Source organism: Ovis canadensis, chromosome 13, assembly GCF_042477335.2.
Source record: "Ovis canadensis isolate MfBH-ARS-UI-01 breed Bighorn chromosome 13, ARS-UI_OviCan_v2, whole genome shotgun sequence".
Taxonomy (NCBI): Eukaryota; Metazoa; Chordata; class Mammalia; order Artiodactyla; family Bovidae; genus Ovis; species Ovis canadensis.
In genome coordinates, this window is record NC_091257.1 from 46,818,717 (window position 1) to 46,845,905 (window position 27,189).

The 27,189-nt window shown below is 40.2% G+C and overlaps 1 protein-coding gene across 2 annotated transcripts; it reads right to left on the reverse strand.

Moving 5' to 3' along the window:
• Nucleotides 1–1,084: 1,084 nt before the first annotated feature.
• Nucleotides 1,085–22,085, reverse strand: HACD1 (3-hydroxyacyl-CoA dehydratase 1). Of its 2 annotated transcripts, none has more exons than XM_069547593.1 (7): nucleotides 22,015–22,085; nucleotides 10,586–10,703; nucleotides 10,387–10,405; nucleotides 10,218–10,306; nucleotides 8,586–8,707; nucleotides 3,736–3,914; nucleotides 1,085–1,256 (listed from the first exon to the last, which is right to left on the reverse strand). In XM_069547593.1, exons 2-7 carry the CDS (start codon nucleotides 10,679–10,681, stop codon nucleotides 1,174–1,176), a joined length of 588 nt encoding a protein of 195 aa, XP_069403694.1. In that variant the 5' UTR covers nucleotides 10,682–10,703; nucleotides 22,015–22,085; the 3' UTR covers nucleotides 1,085–1,173. The 2 variants fall into 2 exon arrangements, with proteins under 2 accessions (XP_069403694.1, XP_069403695.1); XM_069547594.1 differs by lacking the exon at nucleotides 22,015–22,085 and adding an exon at nucleotides 20,875–21,217.
• Nucleotides 22,086–27,189: the final 5,104 nt, after the last annotated feature.

A 27,189-nucleotide genomic window follows, 5' to 3' on the forward strand; every position in this document is an offset into this window, starting at 1 on the left:
TCAGAATAAAATAAGTCTATTTTAGATCATATCCTAAAATTTCTGTTATCTAAGTACCACAAAGGTGTATCACAAGATGAATTTTATTAGATGATCCCACAGTATAGAGCAGCCTTTTTCAGCCAGAGTTCCCAATATAACCATCAGACTCAATATTATCATTTTTCTTTTTACAAGTGAAACCAGGTATACACTTATATTCTTTCTAATCTGTTAAAATCCTTACAGTTGGAAAGGTTGACCTTGAGTAGTCAATTCAAATGAAAATAAATGTGCTTTAGCAGTAATTTCAGGAGAAGGCAATGGTATCCCACTCCAGTACTCTTGCCTGGAAAATCCCATGGGCGGAGGAGCCTGGTAGGCTGCAGTCCATGGGGTCGCTAAAAGTTGGACACGACTGAGTGACTTCACTTTCACTTTTCACTTTCATGCATTGGAGAAGGAAATGGCAACCCACTCCAGTGTTCTTGCCTGGAGAATCCCAGGGACGGGAAAGCCTGGTGGGCTGCCGTCTGTGCGACTTAGCAGCAGCAGTAATTTCAATGGCCTAAACATATTTCTAAAGACTATTTTCCAACTGTGACATCTTCTTGAGTATTTTTGACTTTTATATGGCTACTTTATCTAAATCAAAAGATTTATCCTAGCAAATTATGTCCACGTTTCCAAAAGCTGTTATTAATCAAAAATGCTACCTGTTATACTTCAGAGAAATAGACCCTGGGTTCAAGAAATGCCAATACATTATTAACAAGTTATCATAATTCTGTATTTAGTTTCACTTATAAATATCACACAAATATCACTGGCAGGCATTATAACGTTAAATCATTAAACTAATTTTTAAATATTGATTTTAAAAGCTTTGAACCTATGTAGCAAAAATTACTTAGTGAAACTTAAAAACTATTGAAGCTTTTGCCCCACCCCCACTCCAGGTAATATACCCAATTATTTTTTTTGATGATCATCACCTACCCAGGAGTTTATACTTGTAGCAAATGGAGCTGGCACAATCTGAAGACAAATATTGGCAAATACCACGTGCCCCAAGTTATAGTTTAAGAAATAATACAACCCGCAATATTTATCAAGTTGTTTATTCTTGTTATTAAAACTTGGACTCAAGTAATCCTGGTTATTCTGGAAAAAGCACCTTGTTGTGGGGATCATTTAATCATCCTTTTCGACAATCACCTCTCCATGAAGCACCTTTCTTCTCTGACGTAACATATGAAAGTAGAGTTGTGGAAACACTTAATGGAGAAAAGAGAACAAGAAGGTAAGCTTTTGCTGGAAATGTTTTATAGTTGCAGCCTCTCAAACATGGTGATCTTTGACAGCAAGCCCGTCATGCACCATGGCTACCACCCTAATCATTACAGGACTCAGATGCCCTGAGCTCAGATGTAAGGGCTCAGACGTAAGGGTACAAATGGAGGCTCCTGTACCATATGCCTAAATGTTTTAATACCATAAACTGTCAATTTTTTTTAGCAAACTTAAATATTTTCTTAAATATATCTTTGTAATGACATGGAAGGCCATGTTTGAATTGAGAACTCTATAACACTGGATGGACCTAGAGACTGTCATACAGGGTAAAGTAATTCAGAAAGAGAAAACAAATATCATGTATTAACGCGTATATGTGCAATCTAGAAAAACGCTACAGATGAACCTATTTGCAAAGTAGAAACTGAGACACAAACATAGAGAACAAACATATGGACACCAAGGTGGGGGGTGGTGTGAGATGAATCGGAAGACTGGGATTGCCATGTATACCCTGCTATGTATAAAATAGGTAATTAATGAGAACCAACTGTATAGCACAAGGAACTCTACTCAAGGCTCTGTGGTGACAAAGAGGGGATATATGCATCTGTATAGCTGATTCACCTTGCTGTACAGCAGAAACACAACATTGTAAAGCAACTAAACTCTGATTAAGAAAAAAGGTTTCAAAAAAAAAAAAGAAAAAAGGTTTCTATAACTTTTAGGAATACTGTGCCAGAACAGTGCAGCACAAAGAACCTGGCCCCTTCTCTGTGTTCTATCAGCTGCCCTATGTCATGAGGGGTTTCAGGAACATCTGTGTGGATGTCCAACCCCACGCAACCCAGCTGCATCCATCCACCTCCCAAATAGCTTCCCCTTGTCTCAAGGACGTGCACACAGGTGACACAGTTAACCCTCAGGAGAACAGATTGGGGAAGAGAGCAAGGCAGTCCCTGGATGCATGCCCAGCGCCATCTGGGTAGCAAATTCCATGGTTCTAGCTTTCTAGGATGTGAACGAAGGAAAGGGGTCCTGTGTGGAAGAGTGATCAGTGTGGGCCCAGAGCAAAAACCCCTACTGGTTGGGCATAAGGGTGGTCTGTTATCTACAAACACACAAATGCACATACATGTATTAGGTCAGTTAAACAAACGGTTATCCACCCTGCCGAATTTGGAGAATTATTCTGAGTCAGTTTGAACCAGTACTTTGAATTATAGGGTAAATGCTAGTGGATGAGCAAATTAACATTAGCTATAAATATTACAAATGTAAAAATACATCTGAAAATGATACAGAATAACCAAAATGAATGAATCTAATGACAAAACAAGCTCTGAATATTTTGCTCAGGGAACTGTGGATAAGTACTTACAGAATTTAGCTCAAATGGAGCCAAAATGCATGAAAGATTTTACTTTTTATTTAAGTAGGTACTATCCACCTTTATAAATGTAACCATCATATTATATCTAAGAGTCTAAATATATTCAGGCAATGTAGACTTAAAGCTAACTGACCAAGTTTTGCAAATACGTCTGTAACATCTTGATTAGATCAGACTTGTTTTGAGTGCTAAGATAAGTGCTCAAAATATACTTTTATACTTGTAACTGGCAAAGTATTTAAAAGAGTCAGACATTACTTACAGACTAAACAACATCAAAACTAATACTAATCAGGTGAAAAACATCCCCTGCTGACTGACTGATCCTCCAGCAGGAGGTGGGGTCTCAGGTAACTGACAGCCTGATAAACTGAGAAGCTGCTACTGACAAAGGCCAGTCTTCACAGGACACCTGAAAATGCGCTCTTACAAGTTACTGGTTTCATGGTTTCAAACCATGATCTCTTGGACCCTGGGTTTTCACAGACATGCCTTGGTGACTGTGAAGAAAAAGGGAACTCAAGACCTGAACCTGTAAGTATCAGGGGACAAGTGTGGTTCTGCTCCATGTGTGCTGCTATTCACTAGATGCTGGGAAAATCAGGGGAAGAAACAAGTATTATAGGCTTAGCATCCCTGAGACCCCTGAACTCGTTCTGGTAGAGAAAAAGAAAAGAGTCAGACTGAGAAGAGAGAGGATCAGGGAATAAAAACATATGACAAGTCCGTTCTCTATGTCTGCCATCTCTCTCTATTCCTGCCCCACAAATAGGTTCATTGGTACCACTGATTCTACATATATGCATTAATATACAATATTTGGTTTTCTCTTTCTGACTTAGTCTGCTCTGTATCACAAGCTCTATGTCCAGACAAATCTCTTCTTTTTTTGGATTTCCTTCCCCTTTAGGTCACCACAGAGCACAGCAGAGTTCCTTGTGCATAGAGTAGATTCTGGTTAGTTATCTATTTCATACATCATGGTATATATATGTCAATCTTCTGACATCCTTCGAAGCACTTGCACAGTGTAGCCTACATCAGAGTGCTAACAGATACATACTCACATGGTATATATGAGGCCATGGTTATAAGAAGAAAATAATAGTAGTCAAAAGAGACATTGTATTTATTGGGAAGTCTTATGGAGAACATTCCTGTTTTCTTCACATATGGTAAGGCAGCGTATATTGTAAGAAGTTCACCAGCAACTCCAACAGGATATAAGATGATAAAAAAATTATATCTAGAGAAAGAATAATCAGAATTATTTTGCTAGAATAATTACTGGGTTTTATCATTCTTTTGCTACTACTTTATTTAAGTTTAAAAATTCTCCTTCCTATATACTTATATTAACCTCACATACAAGGTTAATCTTTTCTACTTTAATCATTTACTTAGTAATTTAATTATTATCACTTTTTTTTCTTCTAGCAGTTCCCATTTTAAACAGCAAGATCTTAATAAAGTAAGAAGTCAACTTACTTTATAGGACTTAACTATAAATTTTAAAGTCAATGATTGATTTTTAAGTATGATAAATAATACAAGTATTTATTACAGTCTATTGTAAAGTAAATATAAGCATTGTAAGATATTATAAAAGTAACTGCTTGGGCCACCTGGAATCATACTGATTTTTTTCCCTGTAGCTAGTCATTTGTTGATCCAATGCTATGTTTTTAAAAGGTCAGTTATGATTCTAATTTTAGATCTAAATTTTGAAACTGCCAAAATAGTTGTTTGGAGGCATTCGGAAAACCCTTTGTGGTTATTAATGAAAAGAAACTCCTATTTTAGAAAACTGATAAAAACCATCTGAAGCATCATCAATAACTGCTAACCGACATATTGTCTAAAATTGTTTTTATGATAAAACAAGGAAGATAGGTCATTTCCTGAATCTGCATATTAAAGGAATAGTTAGATTACTTAAAATGGAGCTGAGAAAGTTCTAGTCAAAATCCAAATCACAGTTTGTTCATTTGGATTGCAGGTCATCCTCTCACACACACTGGGCCTGCAAGTGCCTGGCATCACTTCCGCCTGTAGTTAAGAGGTGCCCTGTGAAGTCTCCACTGGTGGACCAACAGGGCACCCTCAAGCACCCCAGGTAATAACATTTCTCCATTTAAAAACAATCAGTTTTCTCCAAGTCAGTTGCTCTATAATAGTTACCACAGAAGTTAAGGTCAAAATTTTGGTGGAAAAAGAAAGCAAGCAAATTGATCTGGATTTTAATCATTTTGTTGGGATTAAGACATATTTGTAAAGAGAAGTCAAGTGTGTGAATACAGAAGGAGCTTGGAGACAACTTAAAAGTCGCCTTACTTCCATGTGTCAAGGATATGTATGCAAAGACAAGAGATGACAGAGAAAGGCAGAATTATTTGCCAAAATAGATGAACGGGTAAAGAAAGAAGAATGATTCTTCAACAGTCCCTGCATGCCCCTTCCTTGCCTTGTGCACAGTACAGTTCTCATCAGCCTTGTGTTGTTCTGTGTATATCACTTAAATCAATCTTTTCCTATCTCAATTTAAAAGCACATAACTGAACATTTTATATTCCTTTCTCAAGTAAGACATTCAAACGTAAGTATTTTTTTAACTTTATGTGGCTCTCAGATGACTTTTTTTGGGTAGGACTATTCTTTAATTGAAAAAAAACACGCAAAATAAAGTATGTTAAAGTCATAAAAGCAGTAATTATTTTCAATGAAATGGGGAGAGATTACATAATTTATTTGACTTTATTTGCACTTTAAAAGGCTGTATGTCACCAATTCTCTAAGTTTTGCAGCAGCATGAGAGATTTAACTAATATTCCAAAAAAGATATGATGCTTCCTTACAGATTCCCAATTGTCATCAAAAAATTTTTTAAGGGAATGCATTTTTGAAAATAAAAAGAAATCAGTATGAAAACATAACAATATACATTTATCTATTCAGTGAGCTTTTCTAAGAACATTTTTGACAAATAAAGAAAATCAAATCATATCCAAATATCCAAATCATCATAGTAGGGCAATGCTTTATAAATAAGAAGCCATTTTTAAAGTGAAGTTTTATTTAAGAATGGCTTCAGCATTTGAACATTGAATGCTACTTTAGGTTAGTTTAATAAGGTGGGCAAATACCTATAGGAGTTTGGGATCTTTATGAGTTTTTACATGAAATGTTAATTATTCATGATTATGATGAACTGACATGATATATTATGTTAAAATATGCATTTCAAAGTTGAAAGATTTTACAGAAACTTGTTTACCATTAAGGCAACTGACAAAGGATTTCTGACAGCAAACTTAAGCATGCAATGGTAGAATTTTGAACTTTTCCAGAAATTCAAGACATGCAAATGCATTCTAAAAGGCAGACAAAATATTAAAGACCATTACCTTCCACAAATTTTATAAATATAGCAAATAAAAAGAGACTATATCTTGAATTAGTATTTTCAAAGGTGCTGGAGGGTCTGAAAGACTTGAGGTCATGCAAAATGACAATGAGTCACATACTGGGATTAGCATCCAGCCACATTCCAAACTGCTAATCTTGTGAAAGCCCCAATTGCTAGAGTGATTAAATTTTCTGGTACAGGAAAAATAAAACCAACCAAATGCTTATAAATGGTAGCGCAACCTTCAGCAGATAAAATGTTTAAGCTCATATTATAATTTTAAAGCCTTATTTTATATACAAGGGCTTCCCTGGTAGCTCAGCTGGTAAAGAATCCACCTGCAATGCAGGAGACCCCGGTTCAATTCCTGGGTTGGGAAGATCCCCTGGATACAGTTACCTACTCCAGTATTCTGGCCTGGAGAATTCCATGGACTGTAGAGTCCATAGGGTCACAGAGTCAGACATGACTGAGCAACTTTCATTCACTCACTCACTTTATATACAAAATGGTAAGCCACAAAAAAAAGAGCTAGAGAATATAAAAAAGTTTGAAAGGATATATATTGATAGTATAATTAACAGATTATCTTTTATAAGGGGAATATAGACAAATTTAAGTTTTTATTCTTAAGATAAAGTGTTAGGTTTTTAGTATATGGTAATCAAAAACCCCAACCAGAAGTAATCTAAATTCTGGCAATAGAGAACTGAGTCATTCATCCTATGGAATAGGACGCAGCATTGAGACAGAGAGCAAGCTCTAAATGGATCTGTGCCAATTTAAAAAAGAAAACAAGAGCTCCAACATATAAACAAAAATCAAGTATCATGTCATTCATTTATTTTTCAAAAACTCACATCTGTGTGTTCCCATTGTTAATTAGAAAAAGTCTGGATGGTAAACTCCCAACTTTCTCCAGGGAGAGGGCAGGGCGATCAGGTAGGAATACTAACAGAACTTTCAATGTTTATTATATAGACTAAAAACTGTGTTTTTTATAATGAAAACATACTACTTTTGTACCTAAATTTTAAAAATGTTAAGACTGAAGATACCATCAAACTCTTTTGTCCTACTTATGTGGGATATCTATCCATCTATGTATCTATTAAGGGCTTTCCTGGTGGCTCAGATGGTAAAGATGCTCTGCCTGCAATGCAGGAAACCCGGGTTCGATCCCTGGGTCAGGAAGATCCTCTAGAGAAGGGAATGCTACCCATTCCAGTATTTTTGCCTGGAGAATTCCATGGACGGAGGAGCCTGGAGGGCTACAATTCATGGGGTCACAAAGAGTGAGACACAACTAAGCAACTAACATACTTCATCTATCTACTAATATCTATCTATTATCTATCTACCTACCTACCTACTGGGTTGGCCAAAAACCCAAATGAACTTTTTGGCCAATCCAATACATAGCCATATATGGGACAAACATCTCTTACCCTAACAGCCTCCCTACATTTCTCCCTACCCAGTGTTTCTCAGACCTATTAGTCGTTTTATTTTTTTCTCTTGCATCAGAAGATAGAGATTTTGTTTTCCTCACACCTGGGTATTTTATTATTATTACTGTTATTTCTGATTATAAGTATGTAGAGAATGAAATGAACAAATCTATGCTGGTTTGTGATCTGTTCTCCAAAGAGCAGTCTTATTTTTATAATAACTTTGTAAAATATCAGCTGCTCAAGAATGCAAACTTTAAAAAGGACAGAATATATTTTACTTTAAAAACTGTTGCTTTGGGAGAGCTATGTTTAGAACCTTTGAAATATAAATGTTGTCCTCCTTCCAAATAATACAATTCCAAATAAGGATGATGTTTAAAAACTGTCTGTCTCTGCTACTTAATACACACACAAAGCTGACATTGTATATACAAGATACTAAAAGTGTGGATATGACAGGTTGAATATTAAGTTAATGACTGATTGATGTAAGGATCACTTTTAGCAATTACAAGAACATTATGTATTTAATTCAGTGAAAATCTATCATGTTAAAAAATTTCTAGGCGCTGAAAGTTTCCAATAATTTCTTTAATATCCATTTTGTTTCTAAAGCTTGCCTGTTTTATAGTTTTAGTGTTTTAGTTTATTTTCCTAACTTTGTTTTGTAGAATAAAGAGTTTGTGAGCTGTCAAAAAGAAAATTTTAGTCAATCAGACAAAATGCCATATTTTGGGTCAAGAGTTGATTTAATATAATTCCACAGATGTGTATCTTGCTTTCAAGGAAAAATGAATAACCAGTTTGGAATTTATTTAAGGATACTAACATAATTTGTCTGGCACTGCTTTCACTCAAGATATATGTTAATATGACTGTTCCCTAGTCATTTAAATTAAGCATTTAGAATGCAAGTTATAAACTGCTAATATCCAAAACGACAGCCTGCTAGCAACACACGGCTAAGACATACATTTTAATTTTCTGTGTTAGCTCAGCACACAAAATACGCATGCGCAGCACCATGAGCAAATAAACTGCAAGACATCATCGCCACCTGGCCCATTTAATGAAGTATGGCAAGTGGTCGAGGAGACTGAATGTGTAGAAGGAGTAGCGAGTGATCTCTGTCACCGTCCATGCGACCAGAAAAAGCACCACACTCTCCTCATTCTGGATCTGCGGAATTACAGAGAACGTTACAGGTTCATTGAACTTCTTTCTCCATGAATATTTTTTTTCATTATTTACTATGTGTCTTTTGTTATAATGGAGAGTTAGGGTTAGAAAGATGCAATACAGACAACTCAATGCAGTCACCACTACCTAGGTCTTTACCAACATCATATTTAAATATGCCGTTAACAGAAGAATGGTTGAATTTCTACTGGGTCCTCCCTGTCCCCTTTTGTTACAGCCAATAACTCAACCATCCCAGGACAATATCAGCCTCTCAGAACCTGTACGCACTGTCCAGAACAGCATCTCTTTTTATTTGATTGATCTCTTTTATTTATTGGTTGGACTCCTGCTCTTAAATGACAAGGCAATCTGAATGAGGGCCTGATTTTATACGTGTACATGTGTGTCTACTGCCATCTGTATGGCAGGCACTGGTTAGGGACCAGGTGGACTGAGTCAGCTGAGTGAAAGATTCTAGTCGAGAGGGTTGAAGTGTAGAGCAGTAAAGGGCAGAAGGTCAGCCATCTGTCCCCATGCAGACTGGAGACCATGAGCCCAGCAGGCCATGGAAGGGAGGTTATGTGTCACCACAAGCAGACAGGACAAGTCAGGCATCTGAGGGAAAGGAGAGGAGGCCAGAGAGCAGTCCTCAAGTAGACAGGAGGCTCCAGAGGCTGTCAAAAAGGTCAGGAGGGCCCATGTGGGAAATGCTTCTGTCATGGGTTTAAGAGGACCAATGGCTTGAAATGCTAAACATGGTGTTTGTTTGTCTAAAAGGCTTTAAGCCATAATTAGACTCGAGTCTCTCTCCTGTCATGCTTCAATAAGTAGCAAGCTTATTTTTCTCTAAGTTCCTTAACTCTTCTTACTTTTAATTGAGTCTTTTCCAAGTATTCAGAGCTACAGAGCTAGATTAACTGTGTGTGTCTCTAGCTACAATGCTCGACGCTAAATGAGGAAAAAGGAACTGCTTACACTGACAACTTCAATTACATAATCAAATACAATACACACAACTTCAACAGAAAAGAAAATTCTCATTTCACTACGTGACAGAATAGGAACATTTTACTTCATTTTATTTTACTTATTTAAAAAAATTTTTATTTTATACTGGAGTATAGCCAATTAACAGCGCTGTGGTTGTTTCAGGTGCACAGTAGAGCGACTCAGTCATACATATAAATGTATTCATTCTCTCCCAAACTCCCCTTCCCCTCCAGGCTGCCACATAACATTGAGCAGAGAAACACTGATTTTAAAAACTGCAAAACTCCACAGGAGAGTATATTATGGCCATAAAAATGCCAGTCTGGGGGTTTGCTGGTGTTTCAAAGCCATTCTATGAAAGTGCTAAGTCAATGTACAATCCCACTTACATCCAAACCCAACCCTTCTTTGGCCAAGGGTTCTGCTTCCTGAAATATAGTCAGGTTAATATTTTGGGTTCCTGTTAATAAGAAAGCTTTCCTGCTGGCTCAAGTAGATGGAGTGTCATGTCACTTACTGGTTTTATACTGTGAGTAACGAGCCACACCATGAAGATTCTTGAACTCACTTGGACCCCAGCCACAAGCACAGAAGTAGGTACAATTCCTTAAAAAGAAAAACAAGTCAACCACTGCCCCAAATGCAATCTCTGCCAAACATAAAAATCAAATAGAAAAAAAACTCACCAATTAAACAGTGGACTATCTGTAAGCAAACAAACAAACAAACAAAAATCACATGTCAATAGCATAAAATAAATCCCTGTCACCTGGTTTTAAATGAATCTATGGGGAGTAAGTAATAAGCATAATAAGACTGATTCTGCTCCAACAGACATATTTTCAAATAAATATGATATAAAAACAAGCATCGTTGAAAACTTACCTCAAGCAAGGCAAATGTCTGGAAAAATTTAAGTGTCTTCTGAATACTTTTATATAAACCTTTGTGTGTTCCTTTTTCCATGTAAAAACGTACCATGGCAATAGCTAGTACCAACCACCTAGAGAAAATAAAAGCATTTTATAAAGCTCTATCAGAATGAAGTCTCCTGAACCCTGAAAAGATATGTCATAACTTATACAGTACTAGCATGTACGTGTTAATATGCTCAGTTCATTATTCTATTTTCAAAAACCCACAGGAAGAAATGACAAACATCATTTTTACATTGACTCCTCAAGGAAATAAACAGGAGTGGGTAGCCCTTCCCATCTCCAGGGGATCTTCCCAACTGGGGCATCAAACCTAGGTCTCCCGCATTGCAGGCAGATTCTTTTACCAGCTGAGCCACAAGGGAAGCCCAAGAATACTGCAGTGGGTAGGTTATCTCCCAAACCAGGGATCAAACCTAGGCCTCCTGCATTGTAGGCAGATTCTTCACCAGCTCAGCCACAAGGGAAGCCCAAGAATACTGCAGTGGGTAGGCTATCCTTTCTCCAGTGGATCTTCCTGAATCGAACTGGGGTCTCCTGCATTGCAGGTGGATTCTTTACCAACTGAGCTATCAGGGAAGTCCGTATTCAAGATCAGCTACACACAAATGTCAAACAATGTGCACTGTATTTTTGGTTTCAGCAGATAAACTGACAGACTGAAGAAGTAGGTTTCTCTACCAAAAATGAAGTCATTATAAAGTCCCTTTCATAACTATATAAAGATTTGATGTAAAGAGCTGTATGTGTATAAATATGTATTTTATACAAATATATAGTTATAAGTAAAAGTCATTAATAAGAACCATTAATGTTTTTTATAATTTCCATTAAATAAAAACAATGGTGGTGCTGCAGAAGGAACACACATAGAAGGTCAGATGTAAACTTGCTTTTATAACCTTTATAAACATTTTTATTTATTCACTTATTTATTTTTCATTTCTGGCTGTGCTGGGTCTTTATTGTCGTATGCAGGTTTTCTCTGGTTGTGATCAGGGGCTACTCTCTAGTTGTCATGCACAGGCTTCTCATTGCACTGGCTTCTCTTGTTGTGGAGCACGGGCTCTAGAGCACAGGTTCAACAGTTGTGGTACACAGACTTGGTTGTTCCACGGCATGTGGGATCTTCCCAGATCAGGGATTGAACCCATGTCTCCTGCACTGGCAGGCGGACTCTACCACTGAGCCACCAGGGGAAGCCTCAAGCCTGATTCTAAAACTAGTGGTTACCAAGTGGGAAAGGGAAGGGGAGAGGGATTAAGACAAGAATAGGGGGTTAAAAGACACAAACTACTATGTATGAAATAAACAAGGAACAAGGATATATCATATGGCACAGGGAAATACAGCCAGTGTTTTATAATAACTTCAAATGGAGCATATTCTATAAAAATACTGAGTCACTATGCTGCACACCTGAAACTAATATTGTAAATCAACTACACTTTCTTTAAAAAAGAGTTCATTTTCAAAAAAGAAAAAATGCACATCCCCAACCCTTTCAACTTGGTGGTGGTTTAGCCACTAAATCGGGTCTGGCTCTTGTGACCCCATGGACTGTAGCCCACTCAGCTCCTTTGTCCACTTATACATTCAATGTAGTTGTGGTGAATTAACGGTACTTATAAACACAAATCAAACCTGTGGACACCAGCTTTCTTACCAGTCAGATACTCAGTCTCCAAGAGTCCCTGATAAGAGGTCATTTGAAGTTTAAAAAAGTTGCATCACCTGTAACTTTTAAACATCTTTAATAACACACTCATGGAAACGAATAGCTGCCCCAGGCTTTTAGAAACAGTGGTCTCCAAAGTGACTAGTTAAATGGATTTATGAATTAAAAAATTATTACACAGTTTTAACTTTTTAATTAAAAAGCACTCATAAAATAGACAAATGGCTTAAAGGTGCCTATGAAGAAATGACTGATTGAGTGGGATGAAAAGCAGATTCAACAGAACAGTGAGAAAATAGTAGAACAGTAGTACTTCAACCGTGGGAATGCTCCCTCCTCAGCACAGAATGAGTAAAGATCAACCACTTTCTAGTGAGAATGACGTGAAATCAGGCAAATGTCTGAAACTATCACAAAGACCTTTGAAATGCAGAAGTACTGAAGTAATAGCAAGTACACTTTTAGAGTGCTTTCAATGTTCTAGACACTGTCCTATATATATATATATAGTTAACATATTAATATTTCATCCTCACCATAACCCTATGAGGTAGCAACTACTATTACCCTATTTCACTGCTGTGGAAATAGGAGAAAGGGCCATAGGCCAGTCAGCTGGGACCTAAACCCACCACGCATCTCACAGCCTATGCTCGTCAACTACTCCGCTGTACTGGTCGGGCCCTAAGTATACACTGTACCTGGTGTGTTGTGCTGAGTCACTCAGTCATGTCCAACTCTTCGCAACCCCATGGATTGTAGCCCACCAGGCTCCTCTGTCCATGGGATTCTCCAGGCAAGAATACTGGAGTGGGTTGCCATGCCCTCCTCCAGGGGATCTCCCAACCCAGGGATCAAACCCAGGTCTCCCACATTGCAGGTGGATTCTTTACCATCTGAGCCACCAGGGAAGCCCAAGAAGACTGGAGTGGGTAGCCTATCCTTTCTCCAGGGGATCTTCCCGACCCAGGGGATCTTCCCGACCCAGGGATCAAGCGGGGGTCTCCTATACTGCAGGGGGATTCTTTACCAGTTAAGCTACCAGCCTGGGGACACTAGCTAATCATAAAAACACATGTATTTAAATTGCACTAATTTTTAGTTATACAGAGTGTTACACTCAGATATTTCAGCTGACAGTAGTATGCTATCAGGAAAGTTTGAAGGCCATTGTTCAATACAAGATAATCACCATGCAGAGACATCTAAGGACTTATCCTAAGGCTTAGAGTAAGTTCATGGTGGAGGTCTCTTAAAGCCCATTGCTGTTCTCTTTTTACTACACCATGGCTTCCTGGATTCAGCTCATGGTTTCACCCCACATTGGACCCAACACTCAGTCCTGTGCTGGTTTCATCTGAGTGTGCTCATCTGAAGGATGTTTTAGGTACCTTCCAGTTGTAAAATGTTATGATTTTCAATATCCTCAATTCCAAGGCCTTATATGACTTCTAGTAAGAAAACAAGCTTCATAAGTTGTTTTAATTCAGAGCTTCCCTGGCGGCTCAGGGTAAATAACCCGCCTGGCCCGACTGAAGTGACTTAGCAGCAGCAGCCAATGTAGGACATGGGTTTGATCCCTGGACCAGGAAGATACCACACGCGCAAAACAAAAATTATTACACTACCAAAGAATTCATCAGAAAATTCATCAAGATGATAAGTTTTCTATATTTTTAAAAACAGGATATAAAAATCCAAGCATCCTTAACAGTAACACATTTTACTGTTGTCCCATAGGTGGCAGTATTGTACCAACTATTAATAGTACAGTATTAGAATACCACCACTAACCTGTTGGAAATAAAAGAAATGAACACTCTAGGGCTATAAAGGACCATGGAACCATCTATGCTCTCACCTGTTTTTCAATAAATACAGCCAGAAGCTCATCTGAACTAATCCATTCTCACCTCCTAAGCCCTCCATCACAAAGGGTGAGGATCAAAATTTCTCTTACAGGCCCTGCATTTAAGTGACCCTGGACTGCTACCCCCATCAGTTGAGTCATTATAATTTTAAAGATTTCCAGAAGCAACTAGAGCTTCTACAATTCGGAATTCTTTTCTGGAAAGTTTTCTTAAAAAATATTTCAGAGCTATCAATTACACAAATATGAACCCAGACACTTTCAGTCCTTAACAAAACACTCTCTTTGGAAAATATAAACATGTGTTCCACATGTAGAAGGTTTCTTACTTGCTTGATTCATTTATTTATTCATTCAGCTTCAGTATCAACATTTATTGCTACGCCAGGTACTGTGCTAGGTCCTGGGGAATTAGAGATAACACGTAGTTCCAGTAAGTGGAGACAACACAACAGTGCAGCAAGGAGAGAGATGTATCATTTCCTAAACACCTTACGGCACTCACTCAACTCCTTCTTCTTACGCGCTATGGCTGTGATGACCCTAAAAAATCTTACTGAAGGTGGACCTCTCTCTTCCAGATGTCTTCTGGTGCCTCTTTTTCTCCTACTATCTCTTGGAGACCACCTGCTTTTTTAAGAACTTGGTTATCTACACCTATATCTCCTATTTTTTAAAATTTCAACACTACTTAAAAAAATTTTTTATGAACAACTTCAAACATATACAAAGGTGTAGAGCATGAATGAAAGGTGTAGAGCTGAAACTCCAATACTTCAGCCACCTGATGCGAAGAACTGACTCAATGGAAAAGACCCTGATGCTGGGAAAGACTGAAGGCAGGAGGAGAAGGGGACGACAGAGGATGAGATGGTTGGAGAGCATCACTGACGCGATGGACATGAGTTTGAGCAGGCTCTGGGAGTTGGTGATGGACAGGGAAGCCTGGTGTGCTGCAGTCCGTGGGGTCACCAAGAGCTGGACACAACTGAGCAACTGAACTGAACTGACAGCATGAATGGTACTATGAACCCTGTTTGCCACTGCCCTGCTTTAACCAGTATCATCTTTTAAATTTTTTAAATTCATTTTATTTTTTGACCACAAGGTATGTGGGATCTTAGTTCCTTGATCAGGGATTGAACCTGTGCCCCCTGCAGTGGAAGCACAGAGTCTTAACGACTGGACCACAGGAAGACCCAACCAGTATCATCTTACAAATAATTTTGTTTCGTCCAGACTTCTATTCACTTCTCTCCCCACAAGGCTTCCTCTCTGACTGTTCTGAATTAAATCTCATACATCCTATAATATGATTGATAAATGCTTAATGATGTATTTCTCAAAGGTTTATTTTCCATAAACAGAACCAAAACACCACTATCCCATGTGAAGATCTGAATGAGAACTTCTTCAGTCACAAAACAGAGTTAAGATACAACTGTCTCAGAATTTTTAAAAATCATAATTGGGGGAATTCTCTGGTGGTCCAGCGGTTAGGACCCAGTGCTGCCAATGCAGGGGGCATGGGAGTGACCCGGATTGGTGAACCAAGATCTCATATACAATACAGCCAAAAAAAAAAAAATCATGACTGAAATAAGATTCATTCACTGTAATTAGTTGCTATGTCTTTTATGACTATGTCGATCTATACATTTTGCCTCCTTCCATCTATCCTTTCATCTCTCCTCCCTTCTCTTTCTCGAAAACTTTATCTGTTGAAGACACTGGGTGGTTTGAATGGATAAAATGCACTATTTACAATAGCCAGGACATGGAGCAATCTAAATGTTCTTTGGGGAGGGAGGTGGGAAGGGGGTTCAGGATGGGGAACACATGTACACCTGTGGTGGATTCATGTCAATGTATGGCAAAACCACTACAACATTGTAAAGTAATTAGCCTCTAATTAAAATAAATAAATTTATATAAATAAATGTTCTTTGACAGATGGCTGGATAAACAAAATGTGGAACATATATACAATGGAATATTACTCAGCCATAATGAAGGAATGAAATCGGGTCATTTGTAGCAATGTGGATGGACCTAGAGTCTGTCATACAGAGTGAAGTAAGTCAGAAAGAGAAAAACAAACATTATATATCAATGCATATATGTGGAATCTAGAAAAATGGTACAGATGAACCTATCTGCAGGGCAGAAACAGAGACACAGACCTAAGAGTGTGGACCTGGGGGCACAAAGGGTAGGGGATGAACTGGAAGAGAAGGATTGACAAATGTACGCTACATTGTATAAAATAGCTAGCGAGTGGGAAGCTGCAGTATAACACAGGGAGCCCAGCAGTATAAGCCCGGCTCTGTGATTACCTACAGGGGTGGTGTGCAGGGGGGTGGGGTGGTGGGGGGTGAGAGGAAAGTTCAAGAGGGAGGGGATATATGTATACATATAGCTGATTTATTTTGTTGTACAACACTATAAAGCAACTATACTCCAATTAAAAAAAACAAACAAACAAAAGCTGGCACAGATCCACACATGGATTCATCCTCCCCAGGAATAAAATATATGTCTATTACTTAACATGTTGAGAAACATACATGCCTGAACCTTGGGTCTGGTGCTCTGCTAACATACACTGTGTACACAGTGAGAATATCTCAGTTTCTGCACAAAGTGCACTTTTCAATTCACCACTAGGAATAGCAATTATCATTTCTAAACACCCACTATGTGTCAGGCATCTCTGTCGACCACTTCAAATCCACTTAATTCCTTGTAATAATCTAACAAAGTAGTTGTGTTGTTCCTTTGACAGATGAGAAAACCCAGGGTCAGAGAGGTTATGGAACTTATCTGAGGTTACCCGGCTAAAAAGGGGTGAAAACACAACCTTCAATTATCACCGTCCCGTACTGCTTACAGGTTAGAATCCAAACATGTTAGGGAAGCATGTCAGGCCTGCGCGAAGGGGCAGGTTACCGGTCCATCTTTCTATCCCAGCCTATGCTTCAGACCCACTTGTTTTCACCCCAACAGCATGTCAAGTGGTGTCACATCTCTGTACACTAACTCCTGCTGCTTCCTCAGCCCTGCCAAGTAAATAACACCTTTCTCTGATTCTCCCTACCTCCAGGCATGACACCTCTGCAGAACACTTACTTCATCCCGTCTTTCACTGCAATCTATAAATGTCCCTGGTAACGCTTCTCCAAGCGCAGGGCCTAAAATATTTAGCTTTTGTCTCTCACTTGACCTAAGACAATGCATAAATACACGCAGGCTTCAAAAGTGTGTGCGGCAAAACAAAAAAGAAGAGAGAGAAAATACTCCTAGCCAAGCATCTATTATGAACAAGTACCATAAAAATCCTAATTACATGATTACTTAACTAAATCAATTCTATCCTGTAGTTCTACTCTGGGAATTCATCCTAAACAAGTAATTCAAGAGAAACAAATTAAAGGATAATATCATTAGAGGCATGATTTGGACTATCACTGTAACAACTCTATTCACTTTTATATAACCATGAAAGAGTGTAATTTTGAAAACTACATGGAAATATTTGGTGAAATAGTGCATGAAAACTGAATATCCAACAGAGTAGATATTGTAACTACAATACTCTATCAGTACATTCATTTACCCAACAAATACTGGGTTGGCCAAAAGGTTCCTTTGGGTTTTTCTGCAAGATGTTATGGAGAAACCCAAACGAACTTTTTGGCCAAACCAATATTTCTTGAGAGTTTCACGGCGCTAACATTGTATAGGGCCTGAGAAGCAGACCAATAAGCAACAAGATGATTTAGTAAAATTCATCATACAGTTATATGGTAACAAGCATGATGGAGAAAAATAAAGCAGGCAAAGGGGATAAGGAGTGCTTTGTAAGCAGCTGCTACTTAAATGAAGACAGCCAGGGAAGGCCTGCCTGAGTATGGCAATTTGAGTAAAAATCTGAACAAAGTTACTCTCATGAGACATTACAAGGAAAAATGAAAAGTCATGCTGAGCTTATAGAATTAGGCAATTTCTTTTTTACACTTTTGTAAAAATTTCATTTCTCAGATATTGTTTGATTTCAAAACTATTACCAAAAAAACCAATAAACCTTCCAAAGTTCTTCTAAAAGTGAAAAAACCAAGCAAATAAACGAAAAGAACCTCTGCATTAGCAGATGTAAGCTATTATATATAGACTAAACAAGGTCCTACTGTATAGCACAGAGAACTATATTCAATATCCTATGATAAATCATAATGAAAAAGAATATATAAAAACAGAATGTCCATATGTGTATAACTAAGTCACTATGCTACAGAGCATATATACAGCAGAGATTGGCACCACACTGTAAACTAAACTTCAATTTTAAAAAAAATCAGTTGCTAGGATCCTAAATCTTAAATGTTCTCCATTCCAAAATAAATATGGCAACTATGTGAGGTGACAGATGTGCTAACTAATCTTATGATGAAAATCACTTTATAATATATACATATACCAAGTAATACATCAAGCAATCATATTGTACACCTTAAACTCCCAGTGTTAGGTGTCAGTTACAACTCAAAAAAGGTGGGGAAAAAAAAGCAGGCAAAAAAAGAAAAGAACCTCCAAACCACTCAATGTACACGTGTGTCCCACTTCGAATACCACAGCTTTGCCAACCTCATCTGCACAATGTCTGCACTATGTCCCTTCAATTAAATCAGGAAGCTTCACTGCATCTCATGCCTATTTTCAGAACTCATCTCACTTGAAATAGCCACCTTCTACATATGCAAATCCTACTCTTTCTTCAAATCTCAACGCCTCTAGAAAGCTTCCAAAGAGTTAGTTACATGGATTATTCCATTTCTGCTCCCCTTGCCTTTGAACAACTGAGAGACAAGTTTCTGGGGAAGCAGTGATTTTGCCGAGCCAGGGAGGAAGGTCAGGAATGAAGTTTGAGAACACAACGGAGAGAACATTTAACTCTGTTTCAGGTGGGGTAAGACACCCAGAAAACTTCAAAGAGGTGACTTGGTTAAAAGTCATAGTAGGAACACAGGGAATATTATCCACAGGATGAACAGCCTGAGCAAAGACGGAGAGAGCCGGGAAAATAAAATTGCAGGGTGCTTTGAGGGCAAAGTTGAGTGAGTGGAGATACCAAAAGCAATAAAACTGGGAAGAGTAATCAGGCGGCTATTGCCTTGAATGACAGCCTAAATCCCTTCCATTACAGTGGAGGTAATGCAGAGTCACTGAAGGCTTTAAACTGGAGGTATGCATTGATCTTCATTTTTTTAAAAGGTAACTCGGCCTTCAAAAGGGAAAGTGGCCTGGAAAGGAAAGGGACCGCAGACAAGTTAATAAACGGCAGGCTTCCCCAGTGTTTATTAACTGGATGAGACTAGCACAGAAGAGACAATTTTTTTCAGGCTGTAGCACACAGTGGGTACCCAGCTGTTCTCCAGTAGCTTGTGAATCAATTAGTTTTCTTTTTCAAGATTAGAAAACTTAAGAGTGGAAAGCAGAAGTAGCAGGGCTCTGGAGTCAAACTGTCTGGGCTTAAGTCTAAGTCTGACGCTTACTGGTTGTGTGAACTTGAGCAAGTTACTTAATCGATTTGTGCCTCAGGTTCCCATTCTATCAAATGTAACATCATGCACCCCTCACAGTCGTAGAGGACCAATGATGACACATTACACCTAGATGGACGGACACAGTGCCTGCCCCACAGTGAGTCCTCGTTAGGCATTAAGCACAAAAGTACTCAGCACTGTCTCAAATCATTTCTTAAATCTCGGTCAATCACATTTTTCTGTAAGCTCTAGAGAAAGTTTTCGATAATAAGCTCCCCCCCCCCCCCCATTTCCAGAGGTTAGTAATACTTCGTGGGATAACGGGAAACAGCTTTTTTTTTTTTTTAAGGCAATGCCATTTAGAAATGGAAGAGCATTTCCCAGCAGGTTTTTAAAAGTCACTGCGGCAGCTCTTTGCAGAGCTATAATAGTCATTGTGTAGCTTTAACTTGTAAATCGCACTCAAAGCCAGAAATAAAAGTACAGAGTATCAGTCACGGAGCCACAGATCCTGGACACCAGTCCCACGCTCCGATCCCGCAGGGTATCTGGAAAATCGTCCCAGGTAAGAAGCTCTCGGGCGCACTATTACTTAAAAAAAAAAAATCGCAGAGACAGAAACAGTTAGCAAACTCTGCCCAGTGATCCGGAGCACGAGGTTGTGCAGTCCAGGGGCCGGCGACCGGGAAAGAGGGTCGGGGCCACTCTCCGGACAGCTCCAGGCTCGGGGGCGGCGGGACTCCGCGCTTCTTCACCAGCAGCGGCGGCAGTGGCGCCCGCGGGGGCCGCCTCCCCCGCGGGTCGGCCCCGCATTCCTGCCCAGGTCTATACTTAACCTCCGGCCCGCGCCCCGCGGCCGCAGCGCGCGCCGTGCACCGTATTAGGCAATGCCGGGCAAGCACGGCCCGGCCCCCCCGCCCCGCTCCATTCAAGCCCCGAGGCGCAGCGCCCCTCCCCCCACGACCGCAGCCCGCGCCCCCTTCCTGCGCCGCGAGCACCCCCGCGCCGCGACCACCCCGCTACCCGCGCGCACGCGCACCCGGCCCCTCGCCGCCCCTCCCGGGAGCCGGGCACGCTCCGCCAGCGAGCAGAGCGCGCAAAGTCGGGGGCGCGGCGGCGCGGGGAGGGCCCCCTCTGGGCGCGCGTACCCCGCGGTCATGGCGATGTTGTAGAAGGTGAGCCAGATAGTGGCCAACAAGCCCAGGCGCCTCCGCTTGCCCACCGCCTCCCTCTCCTCGCTCGCCTCCGAGGCGCCGCCGTTGGTGCCGTCCTCCTCGCTGGACGCCATGGCGGCCGCGCAGCCGGGGGAAGTGGACGAGAGGGGAAGGGGAGCGGGAGGGGGCCCGGCCGAGCGCGCCGCTGAAGCGCCGCCGCCCGCTGCCGCCGCCTCCGTCAGGCGCCCCATGTGCCGCGCGCAGGGGGCTCGGCGCCGCCAGACCAGCCGCCCGCAGTGGGAGGAGCGGGCGCCCCCGGCCGCCGCCCCGCCCCCGGCCCTCGGGAGCGCGCGCCGCGCGAGGGCCTGGCCGCCCGGCCTGGGCGCGGGGGCGCGGGGGTCCTGGGAGCCCCTGGTCACGATCTCTTGCCCCCCTACCGGGGAAACCTCACTGACTGGGGAACCTCCACTTAGAAACGCCGGGGAAGTCTTGCTAGTGCACGGGAGCCTTGCTAGTGCACCGAGTCTAAACGCACCTGGACTTGGAGTAGCCCTGCCCCGCCCAAGACTTTTGTAAGATAAATTTCTGGCTGTGGAGAGGGGCCTAGGTATCTTCCCGCCAAAGACTCATTCTTAAGAGATTCTGGGGAAGGAGCACCCACTTCACCCTGTTTCGCTTTTCACGGCCAGTGGAGCAGGTATTCGGGGTCGGGAGGTGCAGTCGGATCGCCCCACCTGCGTGGATTCCACTGGAGCCAGTGGAGGCACTGATTGCAGTGTAGGCGGAACACAGAAAGTCAGGGGGAAACAGGACGTGACAAGACATCAAAGGAGAAAAGTTTGAACAGACAGAGGCAAGAACCCTTCCCGCAGGAAACAGTATCCCAGTTATCCACTCTATCTCCCTCAAAAAAAAAACAAAAACAAAAAACCCTTCCTCCAGATACACATGCTCCTGATAGCTCTTCCTCTTTCCTCCTAAAGCACACAGTTAAGATGACAAGCTCTGGAGTCAGATTACTGAAATTCAACCCCCAAATTCGTGGCTCCACCAGTCTTAGTAGCTGTGTGAACTTGGGAAACTAAAATCTCTTCATACCTCAATTTCCTCAATGAGAATAAATTTAAAACCTACCTCGTGGGGTCGTTGTGAGATTTAAGTGAAATAGTTCATGTACACCACTCACAGGCCTGACAGTTTGAGTCACCCCAAATCAGTGTTATCAGTGTTGGGACAATTCCCGGTTTGGTTCATCCAATGAAAGAAATGCTGCACGGGCCAAGGAAACCGATCTGCTTGTTAGGTCATTCTTGGCTACCCTGCTGGCCCAGTGGTGAAGAATCTGCCTGCAATGCAGTAAGTAGACGCAGGAGGCCTGGGTTCAATTCCTGGGTGGGAAAATCCCCTGGAAAAGGAAATGGCAACTCACTCCAGAATTCTCCCCAGGAACATCCTATGGACAGAGGAGCCTGGTGGGCTATAGTCCACCAGGGTTGCAAGAGTCCAGCAGAACTGACTGAGCATGCTCTCCAGCTACCTGGAACCCGAGCGAGACCTCAGGGAGGGGAGGAGCATCTGAAGACCAGAGAGACCAAAGTTGGATCTGTTCCACACTGGGCTCTGATCTGGGTGGGCCACCCAGGTGGCACTTCCAGCCTGATACAGGGAACTTAGACATAATTGAGCAAGACTTGCAGTAGGGGAGGAAACGTCTGAGGTGTGCCTGGGGAAGAAATATTGGCTAAAAATTGTCGAAGTTTGATGAAAACTATGAACTAGTGTTTTTAAAGGTATTTACATTGGAAAAGAATAAATAAAACTATTTACAAGTGACAACATTGTATTAGAAAAAGCTAAGGAATGCACACCCCAAAAAGCTACTGGAACTAGTTGTAGGATACAAGGTCAATGTTACAAAAATCAGTAAATAGAAATTTAGAGTAAAACTATATAATACTTAGCATCCAAAACCATGAAATATAGAGTGATAAATTCAACGAAACACATGCAAGACCTGTACCCTGAACATGATAAATCGCAATCAAGAGAAAGTCCTAATAAATAAGTATTACAGCTTCATGAATTGGAACTCAAATTGTTAAACTGTCAGTTCTTTGCAAATTTCAGCAGAATATTTTTTTAATTTGACAAGATAACTCTAAAATTTATACAGAAATGTGTAAAAAAGCAAAGTTGGAACATGCACATACCTGTTTTCAAAACTTAGTATAAAACTACAGTTTCCAGGACAGTGTGATAGGCACAAGGTTAGATATATAGATCAATGAATAAAGTCCAGCCCCCTTACATATAGTCAACTGGTTTTTAACAAAGATACAAAGCTAATTCTTTTTAACAAACAGTGCTGAAACAACTAGGTACCACATTAAAAAAAAAAAAAAAAAAGGAAATGCTTGACCCTTACCTTACACCTTGCTGTGGCTGCTGCTAAGTCGCTTCAGTTGTGTCCGACTCTGTGCGACCCTATAGACGGCAGCCCACCAGGCACCCCGGTCCCTGGGATTCTCTAGGCAAGAACACTGAGTGGGTTGCCATTTCCTTCTCCAATGCATGAAAGTGAAAAGTCAAAGTGAAGTCGCTCAGTCGTGTCCGACTCTTCGCGACCCCATGGACTGCAGCCCACCAGGCTCCTCTGTCCATGGGATTTTCCAGGCAAGAGTGCTGGAGTGGGGTGCCATTGCCTTCTCCGACCTTACACCTTAGACAAGTATTAATTTGATGTGGATCATAGATCTAAACATAAAAGATAAATCTCTAAACTTCTAGAAGGAAACAGCAGAATCTTTGTGACCTTGGAAGGCAAAGATTTCTTAGATACAACAACCAAAAAAAAAAAAAAAGCATTAATCTTAAGAAATATGATTGGAGTTCATCAAAATGTAAAACTTCTGTTATCCCAAAGATACCATAAAAAAGTGAAAATATTCACAATATATGTATCTGACAAGGCACTTGTATCCAGAATATATTAAGAATACTTGTAACTTAAGAATACAATAACTTTTTTAATTAGCAAAATATTTGAATAGACACATCTCAAAGAACATATGGAAATAATAGCACAAGCAAAGATGTTCAATCTTTTTTGTCACTAGGGAAATGCAAATTAAACCCACAATAAGACATCACTACATCTAATATTTATAAAGGTTGGCAAGGATGCAGAGCAATTGACATTCTCATTTATAGATAAAGAGAATACTACTTTTGAAAACAAATTGGCGATTTCTTTAAAAGATCAACATACACTGATCATATGACCCAGCAATTTCATTCCTAGGTATTTAACCAAGAGAATGAAAATAGGTCTGTACAAAGACTTAGACACCAATGTTCATAGCAGCTTTGTTCATAGTAACCTCAAACTGAAAATCATCAATGTGTCCATCAATATGTGAATGAATAAACAAACTGTAGTCTGTTCACACGACGAAACATGACTCAGCAATGAAAAGGAAGAAACTACTGTACATGCAACATGAATGAATCTCATAAACTCTACACTGAGCAAAATCAGAGAGAAAGACTGCATAGTAGATAATTCCATTTATATGAAACCAGAAAAGGAAAATCTAAATCCAAAAATCTACAGTGACAAGAAACAGGAAAGTCGTTGCCTGGTGCTGGGGATGTGTACAAAGAGAAGAGACTGAAAATAGACACAGGAATCCTTTTGGAGCAATTAAATATAATATTGTTGACTGTGGTTTTACACAGGTGTATATATTTGGTAAAACTCATCATAGAAAACACATAAAGCAGATGTATTTTATGTATATAAATTATTAATTAGAGTTGACTTTAAAGTGTCCTGAATAAGAAATATTTTAAAGTGTAACATTTACAATATTGATATGTTTAGCATAAAATCCAAATTTTGTGGCAGAATGGGTTTGTGTATTAATAGTTAATATTGTTTCCTCCAATTGTTACTTTGAAACATTGAACATGACATGAGATGTAACTGATTTTCAGAATGGCTGTATGTTTTTACAAAGTTGAATGTAACATTTTGGGGGGAAAAAAACCCAACTTTGAAATATCGTAAGGTCAGGAGGCAACAGTTAGAACTGGACATGGAACAACAGACTGGCTCCAAATAGGAAAAGGAGTACGTCAAGGCTGTATATTGTCACCCTGCTTATTTAACTTATATGTAGAGTACATCATGAGAAACGCTGGACTGGAAGAAGCGCAAGCTGGAATCAAGATTGCCAGGAGAAATATCAATAACCTCAGATATGCAGATGACACCACCCTTATGGCACAAAGTGAAGAGGAACTAATAAGCCTCTTGATGAAAGTGAAAGAGGAGAGTAAAAAAGTTGGCTTAAAGCTCAACAGTCAGAAAACAAAGATCATGGCATCTGGTCCCATCACTTCATGGGAAGTAGATGGGGAAACAGTGGAAACAGTGGCAGACTTTATTTTGGGGGGCTCCGAAATCACTGCAGATGGTGATTGCAGCAATGAAATGAAAAGACGCTTACTCCTTGGAAAGAAAGTTATGACCAACCTAGATAGCATATTGAAAAGCAGAGACATTACTTTGCCAACAAAGGTCCGTCTACTCAAGGCTATTTTTCCAGTGGTCATGTATGGATGTGAGAGTTGGACTGTGAAGAAAGCTGAGCGCCGAAGAATTGATGCTTTTGAACTATGGTGTTGGAGAAGACTCTTGAGAGTCCCTTGGACTGCAAGGAGATCCAACCAGTCCATTCTAAAGGAGATTGGTCCTGGGATTTCTTTGGAAGGAATGATGCTACAGCTGAAACTCCAGTACTTTGGCCACCTCATGCGAAGAGTTGACTCATTGGAAAAGACTCTGATGCTGGGAGGGATTGAGGGCAGGAGGAAAAGGGGACGACAGAGGATGAGATGGCTGGATGTCATCACCGACTCGATGGATGGGAGTTTGAGTGAACTCCGGGAGTTGGTGATGGACAGGGAGGCCTGGCGTGCTGCGATTCATGGGGTCACAAAGAGTCGGACACGACTGAGCAACTGAACTGAACTGAAGAGTACATAACATGCCAACAGACTTCTAGAACTATCCCTTTAAGATTGACATATATATACTATTGGTACTATGGCTCAGTGGTATAGAATCTGCCTGCCAATGCAGTAGATGTGGGTTAGTTCCCTGGATCGGGAAGATCCCCAGAGAAAGAAATGGCAACCACTCCAGGATTCTTGCCTGGGAAATCCCATGGACAGTGGGAGCCTGGCAGGCTAGTCTATGGGGTCACAAAGAGTCAGATATGACTTAGCCACTAAAGAACAGCAACAACACAAGATTGATAACCAATGAGAACCTACTGTATAGCTCAAGTAATAATTCTACTCAGGGCTCTATGGTGACCTAAACGGGAAGGAAATCCAAAACAATATGGATAAATGTGTACATATAGCTAATTCACTTTGTTGTACAGTAGAAACTAACACAACATTGTAAAACAACTATACTTCAATAAAGTTAACTTAAAAATAAATAAAACTGTCCCTTTAAAAGGTAGATAAATTATACTATGTACAAATAAGTATCAAAAAGTACTTTTTAGTGGCTAAGAAAATTATACAAACAAATGTATGCAAAGATAATGTTAGAAACATACCACCTCTCATGCGACAGGCAATTCTATTGATTTAATCCATACAACAATCTTTACAAATAAGTATTATTATCTGCATTTTCAAACGAGGTAATTGAAGTCTGGAAGGATTAAGAAACTTGCCCAAGATCACAAGCTAACAAGTAGAACATTTGATGTTGTGCCTGACACCAAAGTCTCTATTCTATCATCAAATACAGAGTAAAAGAAACTTGAAAAGTGAATCGCACAGAGCTATAGGAGTAACTTGTTTGGGGGGCTCAGAAAAGGCTTCATGCAATAAATTACTTATGAATACTTGAAGAATGAATCTGATTCTAACAGACAGCTGCAAGAGGATCTTGCAAGCTGGGGTCTCACCAGGAATGGGCAGGAAAAACAAAGAAACTTGAGGAAAAGTGATTTGTGCCGTTTGACTAAGTCTTAAAAGCACCAAGAGAAAGGTAGTATAGAAATCCATTGAAAAACCACTCTATTTTAAAAGGCAGTAGTGAATTTCTGAAAACTAAAGAGAAGGAAAATCATATAAAAGAAGCCTCTTTCCCAAGGTTAATTTGGCAGCAGTATAGTGAATGCTGAAGGCATGCAGGAAAGGAGATACTTCAGTCTAAGAAGTAATAAAGCCACCGACCTAAGAACTAGGTCAGTGGTCAACTGCAGCATAAAGCAGGGAGTG

What these genes read in the sequence shown, in the direction of transcription:
- HACD1 (XM_069547594.1), bottom strand. Translation starts at nt 21,131, where the DNA reads ATGGGGCGCCTGACGGAGGCGGCGGCAGCGGGCGGCGGCGCTTCAGCG. An exon ending in AACATCGCCATGACCGCGGG is followed by an intron (nt 10,704 to 20,874) that starts GTACGCGCGCCC and finishes TATTTTCTCTAG; the next exon opens with GTGGTTGGTACTAGCTATTG. An exon ending in TACTTCATTAAATGGGCCAG is followed by an intron (nt 3,915 to 8,585) that starts GTGGCGATGATG and finishes TTCTTTCTCTAG; the next exon opens with ATATAATTTTTTTATCATCT.